The following is a 16,854-nucleotide window of genomic DNA, read 5'->3' on the forward strand; positions in this document are numbered from 1 at the left end:
ACATGACGTTATGCAAAATAACTCGGAGCATTCCCATTTCAGATGGTGCCACCATAAACTTGTATCTACAGATGAAAAAGAAAAAGACTCCGATATCATCACTGAATTGATGAATCCATGGACGCCAACCTCCTTTCCCGCCGTCAATACCCCCTATGGTGATGCGTTATGGTAGATCGTCATTAGAAAATGATTAGTGTCTACTCTACAATCGTTTTTTCCCTCATCCCGTTTTTATCTAGTCCTGTTGATTCTCATAACCTTGCGGCTTCTCCAGCCCGTTGACCTCGAAGTATCTTGAAGTACCTATGAAATCATATTAGTCAGAACAATATCAAGGAGGTAATATGGGCACATACAAGAATATCCTTTCCAGTCAAAGTTTTCCTTGGGATTACAGTGGCAGCGGAGATCTAGCCGCGTCTTCTCACCAGTCGGACAGTGGGTAAAAGGAACGTGGTAATATGCGATGTCGTTAAAGAAGTGGAGCTCTTCCTTCTTCAACAAGAGAGCGGCGGCGATAGAGTGGACAGGTGCATCTCCCCATCGCTCGTAGAAAAATCCACCATCCATATCGAGGGACTCGAAGAAGTCGACATACGCTTTAGATCGAAGCCATTCAAGGTTACCGACCTCGAAGTTAGACCACTAAATATATATTAGCTTAGTTAAAAGTAACGATTGGCATGTAACTTACGAAATGACAGTGGTTATAGGTTTCGCCGCCGTCATCACTCAAGAAACCCATAGAGTTGCCCTCAGCAATGTGCTCAGGGTAATTCTTCATGAATTTCTTGACGCTGTCCCATAGTGTGGGGATAGTCTCGACGTATTCATATAGACTAAGCACGAAGCTGTACTTCTTCTTGTTCTCAGCCATGAAGCGGAAAGGATCATAGTGGATATCACAGAAAAGCTCAATGCTGGGCTCGACTCTCCAGTAGTATTCGTAGTTCATCATCAGCGGCTGACGGAAGAAGAAACCGGACTCGAAGCGGCACATGTGTCGGTAGCTGACGGAGTCGCCATAGATAATCTTTCGCTGCGCCATATCCTCACGGACCTTGCGCGCTTTGTCCTGGTCGATATGGTCAGGGAATGACCAATGCTCGTGGGGAATTTCGCCATAGTAAGTTTTTCCGGAAACGAGAGAGCTGGTAACCTTCTTGAACGTAGCATCAAATGGCTTATCATTCAAAAAGACCCAATCATAGTTGTATCGGCGGTTGAAGCGATCCTCGACTTGGCGAATAGAGCGAGCAATCTCCCATACGTCACTGTTACGAGCAAGACTGACAAATGTAGCGTTCATACGAGGGCCAGGGGCAGTTCCCAGAAGCTCATCCCATCCTTGGTCAGACGGCGATAGGGCCATCGGGGCCTCGGCGAGATCCTGGAATTGCTTGGGAGTTCCAGTAGCCGGCTTCGATGCTGAGCCCTTCGTGGAACCTGGCGTGCTCTTCGAAAAGTCATCTGACTTGCTACCCCAACTAGAGGAAACTCCACCAACATCGCCTGCTTGCTTCTCGGGCTTTGTGGATTGTGGTGAGCCTTTGCCGACACCGAAATTCGAGGGTTTTAGTTGAGGTACTCCATCGTACGAGGAATGGGATACGAAATAAAGGACTGCGAGAAACTATTGATATTGAGATTGATATTAGCGACTTATACTCAACTAGGTACCTATGGACACTGCAAGGTAATTTGCGATGCGGTTGAATGGACTTACGAAGAAGGCGAAGAGAATATATCTCACGATGCGCGCGCTACCGGCGGCCATATTGCGGAATCCTTATTGACGGGTCTTTCACCGTCAATAGATATTGTTGTAGGAGAAAAACGGTTGATGTTTTTCAAGAATTAGTAGGTTTCGCCAACCGGATGGTGGCGGGGACCTCCAAAGGGGAAAAGTTTCTTTGCGTATTGTTGTAAGACACAAAGGAGATCATTAGGTCATCACCGGAAAGCTCAATTTGTGACTGACTCGTCGTCGCACACACGAACCCGGGTTTTGACGAGAACGACCAAAGTGAGCGCAAGAATTGGAGAGGAAATGAAGAAAAGGTATAAAAAAGAACAACGAGATGGATTAACGGATTGGTATACGCTAGGTTAGGTAAAAGTAGGATGCCCAGTGGTTCAGGTTGTGAATACGAAGTAGAAAGTACTAGGTATGTAGCGTAATAGGCGTATGAAAAGTAAACGAGCTTCGAAGTGGATTAGGGGTAATAATGTACAAGAAGACAAGGCAATATAGGTACCTAATGTACAATACAAGCACTTGAGGTACAGGGCTGTACGCACTACGCTACAATGCTAATGGTGTAATTGGATGTAATTGGTTTTGAGTTTAACATGGGGACAAAATGGGAAAACGGAAACGATGGATTTAAAATTTCGACTTGAACGGATCGACGCGTCAGTGTCAAAGTGGGCAGGACCCAACTTCCACTCTTCCACTTTCTCTCACTTTCACCCCTGGAACTTGTACAAATCTGTACATGAGTACAACCTGTACAACCAGTACGTCCCCACTCTTTACGATATTAGGTGCATCTAGGCCTGTGGACATTTCCGTATCAGCGTTGTTCTCATTTCTTGGCAATGCCGTACCTGTCCGCCCCGAGCCCGTATCCATATGGATCTCAACTTTTTATATCCCTTATCGATTCGCATTTAATGCTTCAATGCTTTATCGCACCATCTGGCACGTTACGTGGGATACATTAGCTGCTTAGCTGCGTTGTACTTGTGGCCCATCAAGATTAAGAGACGCACGATTATATGCGACTATTTAGTATTCAACAAATGGTAGTGATCTGTAGAGGTGGAAACTTATACTCTGTACTATGGTATGATTACACTTGCTGTGACATATTTCGAGAGTCTGTCTCAACAGTTTGAGTAACATCTGAACTCATTAGTTTGCTCGAAACGCTCGTCTCAATGCAGTTTGCCGTGGCCATCAACCTGCATATGAATACGTTGTATATGATATTCTACGACTCTAAGATCTACTGAATGAATATACAATTCAATATGTATGGTTATCTTCAAGAATTTCTTGACCTATCGTCGTTCATCCGATGGAGCCGCTTAGAGACTAATGCTGACGTACTTTGCTACGTAGTAAGTACGTATGCTTTGGAAAAATGAAGTGATATGGATTCTCTTAATATACATATTGCGGGCGACTTCTTTCTTTCTGGGCTTGTAAAAATATTGATTAAAACTCGTTTCAGTCAGCATCTGTCGTGTGGAAGTTGTCTAAATTGGAAGCCAAGTATTCGTTCCTCTATGTATAAAGCGTTTCTTCTATTAAGCCGAACACGTGATTGGACCTAGGCATTCAAATATTTACATTATTACGATGCTGACTACTAAACTCGCAACCCTGAATAATTGTAAATAATGTTGTTGAATAGGAATAATCGCATTTTTAGATACTGATATATCAGTTCAAGAGAACTTGACTGTAAAAGAAAGATACATTATACCGTCATGTATCTGTGTATCTATGTACTTGGGTACATATTTTGACAAGATCTCTGAATGATGTCACGTGTGCCCGGATCGTATTAACATCTAACCGTAAATCTCGTCCCCTGTCATTCCGTTGATTGGCCCAATGATCTTCAGGCCGATATCCATCCATGGATATTCTGCAATTCCACCAAATTGCTTGGGGAACAACTTCGTCGTCTCGTGTGTCAAATTCATCCCGACAAAGTTGACGACGTTCTCTTTCACCAAACTTGTATCTGCGTATTTTTCCACCTTTATTATTTTATTATATTCTTTTGTCATTGTCGATACTGGGAGGATAATAGTGCGTTATTCGCTTCACTCGACGAAGCTGTAGTTATATTTGTCCAAATATTTCTATCGCATTCCCGATTTCGACCTTTCGCCCCTCCATCCCAGTTGATTTTCGCACCATGATCAAGCAAGCCTATTCACACATGATCTACCAAGTTTTCCAGTTCTCTTAGCTGTAAGTGATATTCGAACTTCCCTACTGACTCATGGTACCTTCTTTTCATCTTCCAAAACACCGAAACACCCGTTCTACTACATTGTCATCCTGCGCCCGCATCCGCACTTAATACATTTTTTGCGCGTTCAGCCCTACCCGAAGCTCCACCTACCTACCCAAGGTATCATACGTGGAAAGCTCTTCCTACATTGTCTATGCGCTTTCGATTATAATTCTCTTTCCCCTCCACCATTACGATCATTTTCCGTATACATCTACGGCCATTTATTCCCACGCTCTTTTTTCATTCTCTATGCCCGATTTTAAGGTGCTACTAAGCAAATTCCTTACCACCACTTGACTTCCCCGTACTAATTAGTCCTACTAGTTCCTTGTATCTTAATCCAAGGACCGAGGGATTCACCCTCCTTTTGTAGTCGGAACATATCCAAAGTACTACAAACCTCTCTTTTTTCGCCATGTCCTACAACGCGAACTCTTCGTACCATGACACGGCGGCTCCTGGCTTCGGCCAGTCCCACGATCCGTTCGCTGACCTTTCGCGAAACGCCGACGAAATCAACGATGCTCTAGACTTTGAGGATACGTATGATGGATTGGGCGATCAGTTGGATGAGACGGATGATGCTTTCAATGACGACACTTTTGGTGGTGGCTCCGGCGGAGTCTCACATGCGCCTGTAGGCAAGGATTTCGATTTCTTTGGCCAAACCGCAAAAGTTGCCGATGCCATAGAGGAGGAGCACTTGCGCTTCAACCGTCAGATGCCGACCCCGAAGCCGGCTCAAACCTCGACTCAACACTACGGCCCGGGCTACTCGTATCAGCCCGCACCTGCTCCTAGGCCGGCTAGAAGTGGTTACGAGAAGTACAAGGATCCTGTACCGGTCTCAGACCTTCAAGTTGACGCTTCGATATGGGGAGTCCAGCCGAAACGATCTGTTGGTCCAGCAGTGGTTCAGCCTCAACAGCAACAGCAACCGCAGCCTCAACTGGTCTCCCAGCCTCCGGCGGCGTCGACAGGTCGCAAGATGATGAGTTTGGAGGAGGTCGAAGCCGCGATGCGAGCCCAGGCGAAGGCACCTGCCCAGCCCCAACAGCCGCTCCCACAGCTGCAGCCCACACATATGGTTGCCCCTGAACCTCAATTACAATTTCAACCTACGCAACAAACCCATTATTCTCGTCAGGAGTCTGGTGATTACCGCCAACAACAGCCGGACAACCGTCCACCTCAGGGTTTTTATCCCACCGACAATCACCAAGGTGTTCATGGGGTAAACCATGGACACCCTATCTCTATTTTGCAACGCCCTTCCTCGAAGAACGCGCCTCCTAGTGGACCAGGTGTGCCTAGTCCCCTACCCCAGCCGTCCCAACCGTCCCAACCGTCTCCCATGGGATTCCCAACACAGATTCTCCAGAATCCCAACCGTGTACCCGGGGATGCTAATAGAATTAACGTGCCAACACACCCGAATCACCGATCTCAAGGTTCGTTCGGTCGACAGCCTCAAGTCAGTACGAACCAGCCTCACCTCTCGCATTTATCTGAGCAGGAGAAGGCGGCCTTTCTTGAGGCTGAGGCGAGACGAGCAAAACGGAACCATAAGATCCATGTTCTGTCAAAGGATAACGGCCTGATGACACCCCAGGACAAGAGTTTCATTACTAGGATCCAACTTCAACAGCTCGTCTCAGCTACCGGTGATCCCAGCGAACACGGCACCGATGCTGCTCTTGCAGAAGATTTCTACTATCAGGTCTTGAGTTCTCTACGAGCAGGCCAGCGGCCGAACCCGAACCAGCCGTTGAACAATTTTGCACAGACGTACCTTTTCCAAACAGGTAATCGCCACGGAGGCATGAGGCGTCAAGGCAGAGGCCCAGAAAATCACATGCAGCGTATGGAACAACAGGTTCAACGTGCTGTCGAAGCTGCCAAGAATAAGCCCAAGAATAAGCAACTGGTTATTGAAGGTAGCTTAGGAAAGATCTCGTTTAGCAACGCAAAGACCCCCAAGCCTCTCCTGAATATTAAGCGTACTGACAGCGGTGCCGACGCGAACCGACCTACTAGCAGTCATCGCTCACACCCGACGGCAAATGGCACTGATAAGAAGGAGACACTGAAGAACGTTGAACAGGCTTATCTGACTGTCATGAAGATGGAGGACGTGAACCGAAACATGCCTCAGCCTCCGTCCAATGGAAACCCGGACCCGGACTTTGAGCGACGTGCCGAGCTACAACATCAGCTGCAACAGCTGAATGAGCAACTCTGGAACGAACTCAAGGTGCACGAACCTATCGGTGCGACATCGACTCACCCTTTCATCGCATTCCTCTCCTATCCCAAGGGCAAGAAAATCATCAGCCGCGTGTTCACTTTCCTCACCCTTGAACAGCAAACTACGATTCTGACTCTTATTGTCCTCCACCTTGACCAACTGGATGTGGTACGCGGTGCGATAATGCAGACCGGGGAGCCTATTAATGTCAACGCCGCTACTCGTGAGAACATCGAGCTATTTAGTTCGTATGTCATGCCAAGCCTTCTCCACCTGCTCGGCAATTCAGAACTTCACATTGTTACTGGCGTGCTTGGTTTGATGACCCAGAACTTGAACTTGGACGTTGTCTGTCGGACGCGCATTGGTTGCTCGATGTTGACCATGATACTCAGTCGTGCTGAACTAGCTAAGCAGGCCGGGCAAGCTACCGAGCAGACATGGCAGCAATGGTGAGTGTATTACTGACCATTACACACGTATTAGTAACTAACATTGTTTAGGGTCGGCACTTTCAACCAATTCTTCGATGCGTTAGAGCCCACGCTTCCCCATATCTTCCCTGGCACCGTAGCTTCCGGGGAAGATATCTACGTATGGCAGTTCCTAGCAGCCATTGGTATTGGCGCTAGTCTGGAAGAACAGCAACGCCTTGTCCTTGCTGTGAAGGACCGTGTCATGGACACCTATAGCCTTTCCAAGACCCTTCCCCCTGACATGGCGAAGACGCGCCTGGACAATGTTAACCTGTTCATGCGATCTATCGGTCTTGACGTCGAACTGTTGGAGTAGGTCTTGGACAACAGGAATCCTTGAACACAACCATATCGCACAACAAGCGGCTCAGGACACTACCGTACCGTGCAATTTACTATCAGCCTATTGGCCTTGAAAACTAGGAGCAAAAGTTGGATGATATGTCTAACGCCGCTTCTATGCGTAAACAACGTCGCAAAGTGATAAAAGCTATGCAAAGGGTGTGGAGGAAATACCGGAGTTTTCGGGACTCTACGTACAGAAAAGGATGGATGCGGGTGAAAGGGGGCTTATCTAAACTCTTGCTAGATCGCAGGATATCCGTATCCGGTTGGGACGAAGCCTAGAGAGGAAGCTGGCTGGACTCAGGTGGATGGTTCTGTGCTACCACAAGTAGTGCGTAGTGCGTCTACTATTGCTTAGCTTATTGGCATGAAATGAGGCATCTGTTGTCCTATGGCTGATCTCATTACGACAGTCGATTTCGATCCCTTCTGTGATAATGCACGTAATTCTAAAAGAGTATCTGATCAAATCATCTGTATTGCAGATAATACTTCAGAAATTACCTATGTAGAGTACACGGTACTAGGTAGGCAACTGTATGAATTACAATGCGTGCTAGATGAGCACCAATAACGCCGAGCCATGCATTAAATGATCTACCACCCCTTGAACCAAAATCCCAGCCAACCCCTATTTTTATCTATTCCTTAAAAGCAACGGATTTACCCCTTACACCTGCAGGCTTCTTCGCACCCGAAGCCGTGGCTGGGGCTGCTACAGCTTTTCCTTTTCCCTTAGCGGCACTAGCCGGGGCTCTCTTCACGGCTGGTACGCCGCCCTGGTGAAACACCTCGGCCTTGATCTCGACATCGTCGTCGGTGGGCTTTATCTCTCCCTGCGCACTGCTCAGCCCGCTAACGGCTTTTAAGAAGTCGTCCTCGGCCCACTGCGTCTTGTATATCGGCTTCTTCTTCCTCTCCTTCTCCTCCTCATCTTCTTCGTCGGCTTTCGTAGCTCTCTCCTTGCCCTTGCCCACGCTACCGTTACTATCGCCGTCTTTTTCTGCCTTCGCGTTTGCGGGTGCGGGGGCGTCGCCGTAGACGAGGCTGCTGCCGAACATGTTCCACGACTTGTCGCTGTCTTCGTGCTCGTACTTCAGCCGCGTCCATGGCTCGGTTTGCACTTTGCGTAACCGCTCGACCATCGTGTCGACGCTGGCTCCGCCGTCGCCTTGGCCTGCGCTCTTGATTGTCATGTGGATCGCTTTCGCTTGCGGGGTTTGGCCTTCTTTGCCTGCGGCGGCTGCGCCTTGTCCGCTGGAGGAGGGCCCCGCGCCGCTGCTGCTGCCGCCTTCGCGCGGTCGAGAGAGCCGCTCTTGTTCGGCGTAGGCGTCGAGATGGTGGAATTGCGGGCGGAGGTGGATTAGGGATGTCACGGGGGTGAGGTGTAGTTGATCTGGAGGGTTGTTAGTTAGTTATGAGTAAGTTGTAGAGTATGGTATAGCACTAGATAAACTTACCTCCTTTAAACACGCCAACCATCCATCGACAATTCGTCTCCTTCTCGATCGCGAGCTGGCCGCCCAGTGTCTGCGTCCGGATGACCTTGTCCTGGCGCACGGCCTCGCTCCAGTCCATCATGCTGATCTCATGCTGCCAATCGTTCTGCCGGCTCCCTCCTGCTCCTCCAGCCCCAGCCCCCGCACCCCGTCCTGCTCCGCCGGCGGCTGATCTCGTAGGTACGCCGACGCCAAAACCGCCAGCTAACCCATGGGTGCCTCCGTTCTTCGCTGCCGTGCTGCGCGCTAGCGCGCTGCCCCATTTCATTCCCTTATCGCGGTCGTAGTCTATGTGTCCATGGGCCATCGGCACGTCGACTTCGACGAAGCCCGATTTTGTCTTGAGTCGCACTTCACTAAACTGCGGGTACACAGAGCGCACAGGGCCTTGCTTGTTCGGGTATTGGAGTACGAGAAGCTTGCGGTTATCGGCTAGGGGCGCGTTCGTGTAGACGTCGTAGCTAGCGACGATGGGGTCGGGATCGTCGTCTTTGTTGGGGGTGGCTGTGGAGGTGTTCTTGGAGGAGGTTGTTGAGGGCGAGGATGTGGTGGTCGTGGTGTTGTCCTCATTAATAATTTCGGTGGCTCGCGATTGCGGCTTCGAGGAGCCGCTGTCGATGTCCATTGCCGACATGGTGGCTGGCTTTGCGTAGGAGTATGAATGTAAAGATCGAATTCCCAATTATTTGATATCGATTTGTATTTAAAATAAAGAAGGAAACAAGTCAACTCATTTTTACGATTAGTTAGCTTGGGATTATGATGAATGCATCGGCACGATTACCATGTAAAGCTTCAGTGAAAATGACTTTTTGGAGGGGCATTTTCTTATCTTATCAGATATTGTTCCTATCTAAGCCTAAGGTACGTACATATGTACATACATAGGTACTTCGTACCTAGAGCAAGAAATTAAACCTTGAAGCATTGACCACTGTATAGCACAGAATTCTGCCGCTCTTACCGCCCTAGCGCGTTTCCCAAAGGCATAAATACCAACTTCTCTCCCGTCCTTTCAATCTTCTTTTTTTCCTTTCTTCTTCATACTTACCTTGTTCCGCGCACCTCAGCTCAAGCATTGGGGTTCGCAAGGGGAGAGACCTGCATTGCACATCGCGGAGTCAATCCTTTTCTATTATCCCACGTGGATCGTAGGGAGCGCAATTTTTGATCTCAGTCCATTTTCGTTATGAACGGTGCCTTGCTGCATTGCCATGAAGAAGATGCATGTCGACGAATTAGTTATTAGGCTGCAATACACTACAAGGACACCTGCCGCCTGCCTGCATAATGTATGCAACGTCCCGGTGTCCCTAGAAGAATGCGATGTGCTCCAGATTCTCATTCGTCGCTAATGTATCGTACATGAACCTCACTAGAACTAGACCGGCAAGGAGCGACGCGATCAAAATACATCAGCCCTACCTTCCATATCATAGAATTTATCTTATTTACACAATTACTTGAACCTTCTATTTAATGTCTAGGTACTAGCCATGAATACCCTTCAACACAATGAAATCCGCATTCTAAAAATATTACCAGGAGATGCGAGTACTCCAATCAAATGCGAGCTTCGCGTAGCTTCTCTGTCGAAGGTCTCCGATTTCGAGACAGTCTCGTATGTATGGGGCGACTTCACCAATCTCGTCGATATCGAACTCTCTGGTCGCAAAGTTGGAGTAACGAAGAATTTACACACCTTATTGCACCGTCTACGTCTAACGTCCAACGCAAGGTCAGTGTGGATCGATCAGCTCTGCATTGACCAGAAAAATAAGGAAGAGAAGTCGAGCCAAGTACGTTTGATGAGGCAAATCTACTCCAGGTGCTCATCTGGACTAATTTGGTTTGGAGAACTACAAGATAACCTGGCCCCAGAAGATGCTGCAGCTGTCGTCGATTTCTTTCAATATATCAGCGCCTTCTTGAAAACAGGATCACAGGAAGAACATCCTAAACCAACCTTCACGAAGTCGAAGGCTTTATCTATGCGTTTCTTAGCAGCGCTACGGTCTATGAGTTATTATGAATGTCCTTGGTGGTTAAGGATATGGACCGTACAAGAAGCAGTCTTGCCGAGGCAATCTACAGTCATATGGGGTCCCTTTGAAATATCCTGGGATATATTTCTCGTCGGCGCACGTACATTCACCTTTACAACCTTTTCGGAGCTGGAGATCATCTCCCGTCTGCGCCCAGAAGACCAGTGGAGCGTCTTCAACATATTCAGACAAGTTAAAGGACTCGCAAACGCGAATAATCTGAAGCATGATCCCATTAGCGTCATGACCCGTTGGCGTGGTCGCCAGGCTACCGATCCCCGAGACCAGGTTTATGCCTTGACTGGCCTTAATGCCCCCGGTCTGTTACCGAATAGTGAGAGATGTGACTACAGCATTCAGACTCATGAAGTTTACGAGATAGCCACGAAGGATTTAATTCGATTTTATGGAAACCTACTGCCGATTTCAATGAATCCACGCGTAGCACAGTCATGCGCAACACCCGGAATACCTGGTTGGGCTCTAGACTTAGATACACATCGCAATTATTGGACTTCATGGACAATTGATCGCAACCTTTACGAGAATTCCAACGCCAACCAGGGCTTGACGCCGAGTTCAATTAACCTCGATGTGGAAAAGATTCTAGGTCTGGATGGAGTATTCGTCGACGTCGTGAAGATAGCGGATTACGAGGAACACTGGATTAAGGATACGAGTGCAATCGCGAAGATAATACGACGGTGGCACTCTCTTACAATGGAGAATGGGGATACTATGCAGTCAACCCGACGGGAAGACTTCGGTTTGCTTATGCTGAATAATATCATAAGAGAAAGGGATTGGGAAGTCACTTCGCCGGTAGCCCCAGACGATATCGAGGCGGTCTTCGAATACTTGGATACTGGAGAGCAGAATCACACTATAGAGTCAATTGTCGCATCAACAATGCAGCAAAGTTTCTTCATAACGGAGACGGGATTGATGGGTCTCGGTCACCTCGAAACACAGCCTGGCGATGAGATATGGATTTTTAACATGGGAAAGGTACCGTTTTCCTTAAGAAAGCATCAAAATACTCAAGAAACCACACTAGATTATGACTTCTTCGGGCCATGCTACATCCAAGGGATCATGCAGGGGGAGTTCCTCGAAGGTGGCAAGGCAAAAGGCAAGGAAAAGGCCATATGGATACACTGAGAGCTTCATCGTATAGCAAGAGTTTGGTTGTGCCATTACCTAGGTGCGTTCAGAGCAATATTTCTTTATATCTAGACATATCTGTTAGTGATATGATAGATGCTCTTCTTATGTTCGCATCGGTATCATCTATTCTGCACCTCATGTCCACTCTAATAAAGCGACCGATTGCAAGGATGACCTCGACTAACCGTATAAACTCCTCTTTTCAATCAATTACCGTGATTACCATTTCGAATATCAATATTCTATTCTTACATCTTGGTAAGTTATCGAAAGTAGTGATGCTAGTTCATCAATCTACCACGCAAGGGAAGTACACTGCTTTTAATCGTACGTGGGGATTCCAGGGGTTAAAGGTGGGTCCCCAAAAAGGGGCTCAGAACAACGAGAGCACAAAGCAAAAGACATGCTACACAGGCAGAGTGAACGAAATGAGGGCTCAATTTTTGATGAGAAGCTAAAAACCTGATAGAACTATAAATGATATGTAAAAGCAACGATGCCAAAATATGTCGACCCGAGGCCGAGTACAAAGAACGATAAGAATTAAATGTTGTCAAATCCGACCCCGGCGCGAACGCCATGTCCAAATCGGAAGACGTCTAATAGTTCTCCAAGCCGCGAAACCGTATTAATAAATGAGCCGTGTATATGTGTGTTTTTTATTGGAAATCCGTCATGTTCGTAACTTCTTCCACCCCCTCCCTCCTAGAATTTGTTGCTTAGACTGCGGTGCAGAGGAGTGCCTCGCCGAGTATGGGTAGGACACAGCACTCGGCGGTTAGTCCGTCGGCGGCGCAGGCGGAAGTGAAGTCTTCGATGCTGTTTAGATCAACACCGGCTATTTGTGGGTTAGCGTGTTGGTAATCACTCAGGAGTGCGATGAAAACTTACGGCTGGCGCAGGTCAGGTCAAGGATACCGTCGACGTCGACTTGGCAGCAGAGAGGCTGGTGCAAGTCAGTAACAGGCATTCTAAAAGAGTCTTAGAATAACAAAAGAGTGGGATAGAAATTATATGAATCACATACGGTGTTACCGCCAGGGCAGACCTTGGAAAGGCCACCCTCGGACGAGGAGGTAGAGGTGGAAGTAGCGTAGCCGGTGCTGGAAGTGGTGGTTGGGGTCTCTGCTGGGTACTTGGTGGTTGGGTAGTCACCCCTCTTGGTCTTAGAGTGCTCCTCCTTGGTCTTAGAGTGCTCCTCCTTAGTTTTGGTGTGCGCTTCCTTGGTCTTGGAGTGTTCTTCCTTGGTCTTGGTGTGCTTGGTCTTCTTGCTAGGCGTCGGGGTGTAAGTAGTCTCCTGAGAGGTGGTCGTTGTGGTGGTGTAGTGGGTCTCGGGAGTGGAGGTAGGGTATCGGATCACTGGGGTTGAGGTAGTGTAGACGGTTTCCGGGGTGGAGACGGGGTACTGAGTCTCGATGGTCGATGTTGAGTAGTGAGTTTCAGGGGTGGGAGTTGAAGTAGTGTAATGAGTTTCCATGGTAGAAGTTGAGTACTTGGTCTTCTTCTCGCTGGTCGTCGGGTACTGGGCTACCGGGGTAGAGGTAGAGTATTTGGACTTCTCAGTAGTGGTGGAGTAGTGGGTTTCTGGGGTAGAAGCTGGGTAGTGAACTTCTTCAGTGGTGGTTGGGTATTGCGCTTCCGGGGTGGAAGTCTTGTAGTTGGGCTTTGCTACCGGGCTGGCTGTAGCCACGGCTGCGAGGACAACGGGGAGAAGAGTCTTGATCTGCATCTTGATTGTGTTTGGTAAATTAGGTAGGCAAGTATGTGAATGAAAGATGTTATGCGAATAGTTGGAATTATTTAAAGAGAGATGAGAAGTGAGGAAGTGAAGATGCTGATGAGTTTGTGAGTGAGGATGATATGCCAAAATAACGACGGCCAACTCGCTTCTTATAACTTACCACGGGTATGGATTTTTCATCGCCATGTGAAGCTCGGCGATCTACCTAGTCAAGCAACGGCAAGCTAACTACTGCAAGATCGTAGATCTCACTTCAATACTTACACGCACCATTTTGCCTCCGCATCCGAAACAGTAACTATGATTCAGCCTTGTAGTTATTGTTTTAGAAATCTAAATAATTCGCACCAAGCGCTACAAGCCACATAGGAATAAGTATCACTTGCATACACGCGATTCGAACAGGATAGATGTACTTTACTCGAAAACCGATCACTCCCTACCTAGTAAAAAGAAAAGAGATGCATCCTCACAAACTGGCAGTCTAACATGACAACTATCATAACACATCGTTGATACCTAAGTGGCTAAAGACTAACAGATGAGTTTCTTTACTTCGATATTCTCGTATACACGGCTTAGAAAAAGAATAGGCAATGATTGATATTAGGCAAGATCGACACAATATTTGTGACGCTGTCAGATACGGCGGCGCCATCGACGGCGGTTACGAGAAAAGACACACATTAAGAACTAGCTTCAAGCCATGAAGTATTTAGAATATAAACAAAACTAAGGATATTGGCAACCCAATGGGAAGCTTCATGGGTTTCAATAAGACTACTTACATAATAGAGCTAGACTCAATTTCTAAGACACCTTTGAGAATGATCGACATGATCGCGTCTACTAGATAAAAGGAGAGGTTTCCTCTTTCGGTAGCCGGGCTATTATTGATACAAGCTACTGGCGCCGCGGAGTATTTTTCTTTTCCATAATGTGCGAGTTTGCTTTTGTTATAAGCACGACTTGGCTTTTCTGGGAGCTGTTCCTGGGAACCATCGCGCCGGGACGACGGATCGTGGCTGATTCTTAGACCTAAACTACCGAGTCTCCTAATAAAACGGATGCAAAATATCTCCGAGCGTATGAGACACTGGAGATTATTGCATTGAGCTGCCAATCTGTGAACAAACTGGAAGTTTTTGCTTTGCTAATCATACAACTCCCGGCGCAAGTATTTCGTACGACATCTTGCAATTCAATATAAAACAGTATGTTTTCCATTACCTTAATGACTAGGTACCTAGTAGGTAGGTGTGCAAACATCCAACAACGACTATGTATCAATATCTACCTCCGTTCAATTCTTTGACGATACGATGCAACACGTCAATAGTTATGCGGGAAAGCTCGTACCTACTGAATGTGCAATTTGATAACCACGACCATCCCATCCGCCACGAAGAGGAGATCCAATCCTTCAAGTAATATCACACACGGGCGAAGTGGCCACCGACATCATGTAAACTCTCTTTACTCCAACCTTGGCGCTCTCTTCTTTCAGCTACGTTGATCATATTCACGGCTAAGTAACGTTCTCGATGATGGCATTGACGATAAGGATCAGATGGAATTTCACTGGCTTTAGGATAGACATTTTACAGTCAGATATTGTAGATCACTAGAACTTCAATTGGATGATCGGGTTTTGACTACATATTTTGTTCCAATAAGATCGCCCGCATCTACAGGATACATGGAAATGCCGTAGATCGAGATAGCTCGGGTGATACGAATGACACATAGATATATCCCCGCGAAGCAGTCTGCGTAGTCCTGGAAGGTGGCGTTGTAGATCGACTTGGACGAGATCTTCACATGGTTATGGGGTACGGTCAGCACTTCAGCTGATACAATAGCATTGTGGCGTTGACAAGATCCGATAGAATCTGATAGCAAAGTCGGATGCGTTGGTCCAATGATGCGGTGTCCTTTCGACACGAAGCCGGGAATATATGCAGGCTGTGCGAGCCGAGGGCAAACTGAATCAAAGGTACCATTATGGTTGCTAAAGACAACTTCTGCAACGGTGCGAAGCAGTCTCTACCTATCTTACCTCACTCTACGGATCTCGAAAGGGAGTTCTTCGTAGAGCATTGGTCCGTATCATCAAAGACATTCGTTATGCGTCTATTTGCATCGAGAATTCTCGCTGCTGTAGATATTACCCCTATCTTCTGAGCGCGGTCACGGGACAAAGTTTGTGACCCCCCTAAACTATGAATGGACCAATAGGAAGAGCTGGAGAGCTTAGTCCATGCCTAATTCGGTAGAGTTTAATATGACCTCTTGGCATGGATGAGCATTGGATATAATAAAGTCAATGGTACTTGTGAATTACTACCATAAAACATAAATGATGTTAATTGCTGATATTCTAGCCACTACTTACCTACCTGGGCAATCATTACTCTGACCTTGAACTAATAGGTGCGTGGGTGAGTAGCAGCCAGCTTTCCCTTCAACTCTTCACATAAGCATCGTCTCGTTATCAGTTGTGAGCTTGGGATGAAGTGACAATGTTCCTTATGATCATGATCACGATCAATACTTCATTGGCTATCGTCCCATCAATAGCCATCCTTTTGAACTATTAATGGACTCGTCCGTCAACTCAGCTGTATGCTGTGTTCGAAACTTGTTCGCTTCTTTAAGAAAATCGAGAATATATCTGCGCTCGGCATCCCCACCGGCCAAGTATGATATGCGCACCGGGTCATTGAACGATACCGCGCAAAGTGGTTTTAGCGATAGTCCGTATTGACAAGTTCGCCAGATCCTGCAACTCCACTCGAAACATTCCACTTCTAGGGTTGGGTCATCGAAGCCTCGCATCTTGTTAAGGTCCTGTCTCATCCGATTTACCACGATGTTGAATGAGTTCACGTTCGCGAAGTGCAGAGCTATCGTCCCGCTGGGAAACTCGTATCTCGTTCCAAAAGGCGACTCCGGATCCGGAACCTCGTAGACTAGGTTATACTGAAGAAGAGGCTCTATAGTAGACTCATAGAGCTCCCGGAAATGCATGCCAAGGTCGTCGACGGCCGCGGAGAGATCCTCGATTTCCTGTTCATCTCGTAGACATGCCGGCACATCCCAGAGTTGAGAGAATCGGTTAATGGTCTCCGCGAGATTCATAGCTTGGATAAGTAATTTAGACATTTCAACGATCCATGGCGTTCGGGTCTGCCATTGAGCAAAGAAATTCGTAAGTGCTTGTGCCCATTTGGGATACACGTAAAAGTTGTCGATTTTACCCGCTACCACTAGACTAAACTATGGATTCGATT

At 47.3% G+C, this 16,854-nt stretch overlaps 6 protein-coding genes across 6 annotated transcripts; 2 read left to right on the top strand and 4 right to left on the bottom strand.

Moving 5' to 3' along the window:
• Nucleotides 1-118: 118 nt before the first annotated feature.
• Nucleotides 119-2,041, bottom strand: GGS22DRAFT_9282 (glycosyltransferase family 15 protein). The gene is made up of 4 exons (XM_047968440.1): nucleotides 1,730-2,041; nucleotides 698-1,636; nucleotides 360-648; nucleotides 119-306 (listed from the first exon to the last, which is right to left on the bottom strand). Exons 1-4 carry the CDS (start codon nucleotides 1,778-1,780, stop codon nucleotides 239-241), a joined length of 1,347 nt encoding a protein of 448 aa, XP_047824017.1. The 5' UTR covers nucleotides 1,781-2,041; the 3' UTR covers nucleotides 119-238.
• A 2,414-nt stretch (nucleotides 2,042-4,455) lies between these two features.
• GGS22DRAFT_177194 (topoisomerase II-associated protein PAT1) lies at nucleotides 4,456-7,080 on the top strand (the record flags this gene model as incomplete). The annotated part of the gene is made up of 2 exons (XM_047963496.1): nucleotides 4,456-6,740; nucleotides 6,792-7,080. 2 exons carry the CDS (start codon nucleotides 4,456-4,458, stop codon nucleotides 7,078-7,080), a joined length of 2,574 nt encoding a protein of 857 aa, XP_047824018.1.
• A 510-nt stretch (nucleotides 7,081-7,590) lies between these two features.
• On the bottom strand, nucleotides 7,591-9,394 carry GGS22DRAFT_9308 (uncharacterized protein). The gene is made up of 2 exons (XM_047968448.1): nucleotides 8,570-9,394; nucleotides 7,591-8,505 (listed from the first exon to the last, which is right to left on the bottom strand). The coding sequence occupies exons 1-2, from the start codon at nucleotides 9,240-9,242 to the stop codon at nucleotides 7,751-7,753; spliced, it is 1,428 nt and encodes a 475-aa protein (XP_047824019.1). The 5' UTR covers nucleotides 9,243-9,394; the 3' UTR covers nucleotides 7,591-7,750.
• Nucleotides 9,395-9,973: 579 nt separating this feature from the next.
• Nucleotides 9,974-11,930, top strand: GGS22DRAFT_150166 (heterokaryon incompatibility protein-domain-containing protein). The gene has a single exon (XM_047959272.1). The coding sequence runs from the start codon at nucleotides 10,105-10,107 to the stop codon at nucleotides 11,812-11,814; it is 1,710 nt and encodes a 569-aa protein (XP_047824020.1). The 5' UTR covers nucleotides 9,974-10,104; the 3' UTR covers nucleotides 11,815-11,930.
• A 223-nt stretch (nucleotides 11,931-12,153) lies between these two features.
• Nucleotides 12,154-13,664, bottom strand: GGS22DRAFT_150168 (fungal hydrophobin-domain-containing protein). The gene is made up of 3 exons (XM_047959273.1): nucleotides 12,848-13,664; nucleotides 12,712-12,766; nucleotides 12,154-12,658 (listed from the first exon to the last, which is right to left on the bottom strand). Exons 1-3 carry the CDS (start codon nucleotides 13,547-13,549, stop codon nucleotides 12,540-12,542), a joined length of 876 nt encoding a protein of 291 aa, XP_047824021.1. The 5' UTR covers nucleotides 13,550-13,664; the 3' UTR covers nucleotides 12,154-12,539.
• Nucleotides 13,665-15,946: 2,282 nt separating this feature from the next.
• Nucleotides 15,947-16,545, bottom strand: GGS22DRAFT_150170 (uncharacterized protein). Its single transcript, XM_047959274.1, has one exon. The coding sequence runs from the start codon at nucleotides 16,418-16,420 to the stop codon at nucleotides 16,124-16,126; it is 297 nt and encodes a 98-aa protein (XP_047824022.1). The 5' UTR covers nucleotides 16,421-16,545; the 3' UTR covers nucleotides 15,947-16,123.
• Between the last annotated feature and the right edge of the window lie 309 nt (nucleotides 16,546-16,854).

Source organism: Annulohypoxylon maeteangense (assembly GCF_022496945.1).
Source record: "Annulohypoxylon maeteangense strain CBS 123835 unplaced genomic scaffold GGS22scaffold_1, whole genome shotgun sequence".
In the NCBI taxonomy this organism is placed as follows: Eukaryota; Fungi; Ascomycota; class Sordariomycetes; order Xylariales; family Hypoxylaceae; genus Annulohypoxylon; species Annulohypoxylon maeteangense.

What these genes read in the sequence shown, in the direction of transcription:
- GGS22DRAFT_9282 (XM_047968440.1), bottom strand. Translation starts at nt 1,780, where the DNA reads ATGGCCGCCGGTAGCGCGCGCATCGTGAGATATATTCTCTTCGCCTTC. An exon ending in ATATTCTCTTCGCCTTCTTC is followed by an intron (nt 1,637 to 1,729) that starts GTAAGTCCATTC and finishes CAATATCAATAG; the next exon opens with TTTCTCGCAGTCCTTTATTT. An exon ending in TGACTGGAAAGGATATTCTT is followed by an intron (nt 307 to 359) that starts GTATGTGCCCAT and finishes ATGATTTCATAG; the next exon opens with GTACTTCAAGATACTTCGAG.
- GGS22DRAFT_9308 (XM_047968448.1), bottom strand. Translation starts at nt 9,242, where the DNA reads ATGTCGGCAATGGACATCGACAGCGGCTCCTCGAAGCCGCAATCGCGA. An exon ending in GGTTGGCGTGTTTAAAGGAG is followed by an intron (nt 8,506 to 8,569) that starts GTAAGTTTATCT and finishes ACAACCCTCCAG; the next exon opens with ATCAACTACACCTCACCCCC.
- GGS22DRAFT_150166 (XM_047959272.1), top strand. Translation starts at nt 10,105, where the DNA reads ATGAATACCCTTCAACACAATGAAATCCGCATTCTAAAAATATTACCA.
- GGS22DRAFT_150168 (XM_047959273.1), bottom strand. Translation starts at nt 13,549, where the DNA reads ATGCAGATCAAGACTCTTCTCCCCGTTGTCCTCGCAGCCGTGGCTACA. An exon ending in TCTGCCCTGGCGGTAACACC is followed by an intron (nt 12,767 to 12,847) that starts GTATGTGATTCA and finishes GACTTGCACCAG; the next exon opens with CCTCTCTGCTGCCAAGTCGA. An exon ending in TGACCTGACCTGCGCCAGCC is followed by an intron (nt 12,659 to 12,711) that starts GTAAGTTTTCAT and finishes ACCCACAAATAG; the next exon opens with CCGGTGTTGATCTAAACAGC.
- GGS22DRAFT_150170 (XM_047959274.1), bottom strand. Translation starts at nt 16,420, where the DNA reads ATGAGACAGGACCTTAACAAGATGCGAGGCTTCGATGACCCAACCCTA.